Below are 1,094 nucleotides of genomic sequence, written 5' to 3'. Positions count from 1 at the left end.
CCTCTCTCTCTCCACCCCCTCCCACCTCCCCCCCGGTGTGTGTGTGCGCGCGTGTAGCATAAACTAAAATAGTATATATTTTAAATTGTTATTATTATAGTTTTTTAAATTAATAAAGATGTGTACCAATATGACTGTAGGATGTCGGTGCAATTGAACGAACATTCGATGCCGACTAATCTTAGACATAGGATGATCTGGATGATGCAAAACGGGCAAACGTTCATGAGAAGTAGCTGGTAGATGTTGTAATGTTTTCTCACAACGTCTCTGTGTTATCCAAAATCTGTTAAAACACAATCGATTTTATTTCCAAATATGCTGAAATGTGTCCAGGAAAGATCATAAAGTATTGTAACGATTAATACCTCAATTCAGATATAAGTGTCGGAAGACGCGAATGATCCCCATTTAAGGCCAATGTTAATTCTGGGACAAGTGGTGCGTCATATTGAGGGACATGACACTGCAGCATACCGGTATGAGTGTCAACTGTAACCAACAGCAGCTCGGCACGTAAACATGGTTGCAATATAGGCACTGATAAAATAGCTGGAGATCCTGCTAAAGTACCTAAAATATTATTTAAATTAATTTTTTCATCCTCTCTCTCTCTCAAATATAAAAAATCAAATATAAAAGAGACAAAAAAGTATTCTTAATTTACACTCAACGTCTTTCAGCATTGTTTGTAGCTCTTGTTTTAATTCGGACAAACGACTTCGGGTTCGGACGTAGATCGTGTGCACGAGTAAACATTCCATCGACAATTGATCCGACCTAATGGCTCTATGTGCTATCTCGCTTTCCTGCATCACATATTATCACGATGTAACGTCATGTTTGAAAAATATAAGTGTATCGCTTTACCTTACTGCCTAATGATGGAATATGCACAACTGCGAGAGGCCTTGCAGGATCGTGTTGATCTACTTGAACAGTCAATCTATATCCAAGTTCTGATCGTGGATCCTTTCTCGTTAATTCCCTAAAAAGGTCTCATATATAAATATAAATATCATACGTATATAAAAATTCTTTTGTAAAATACCTTTTAAATACACACATACATATATATATATATATATATATAT

The 1,094-nt window shown here is 36.3% G+C and overlaps 1 protein-coding gene across 4 annotated transcripts in view; it reads right to left on the bottom strand.

Moving 5' to 3' along the window:
- Window positions 1-1,094, bottom strand: part of MED14 (mediator complex subunit 14) — a 20,768-nt gene that overhangs the window by 11,387 nt on the left and 8,287 nt on the right. For all 4 annotated transcript variants that reach the window (XM_018522499.1, XM_018522501.1, XM_018522500.1 and 1 more), the window contains exons 8-11: window positions 871-988; window positions 668-809; window positions 369-573; window positions 127-286 (exon numbers count right to left, since the gene is read on the bottom strand). In XM_018522499.1, coding sequence (XP_018378001.1) covers window positions 127-286; window positions 369-573; window positions 668-809; window positions 871-988 — 625 coding nt within the window. The remainder of the gene's footprint in view (window positions 1-126; window positions 287-368; window positions 574-667; window positions 810-870; window positions 989-1,094) is intronic.

Source organism: Trachymyrmex cornetzi, unplaced genomic scaffold (genome assembly GCF_001594075.2).
Source record: "Trachymyrmex cornetzi isolate Tcor2-1 unplaced genomic scaffold, Tcor1.1 scaffold1337, whole genome shotgun sequence".
In the NCBI taxonomy this organism is placed as follows: Eukaryota; Metazoa; Arthropoda; class Insecta; order Hymenoptera; family Formicidae; genus Trachymyrmex; species Trachymyrmex cornetzi.
This window is presented reverse-complemented; position numbering and strand designations above follow the sequence as displayed.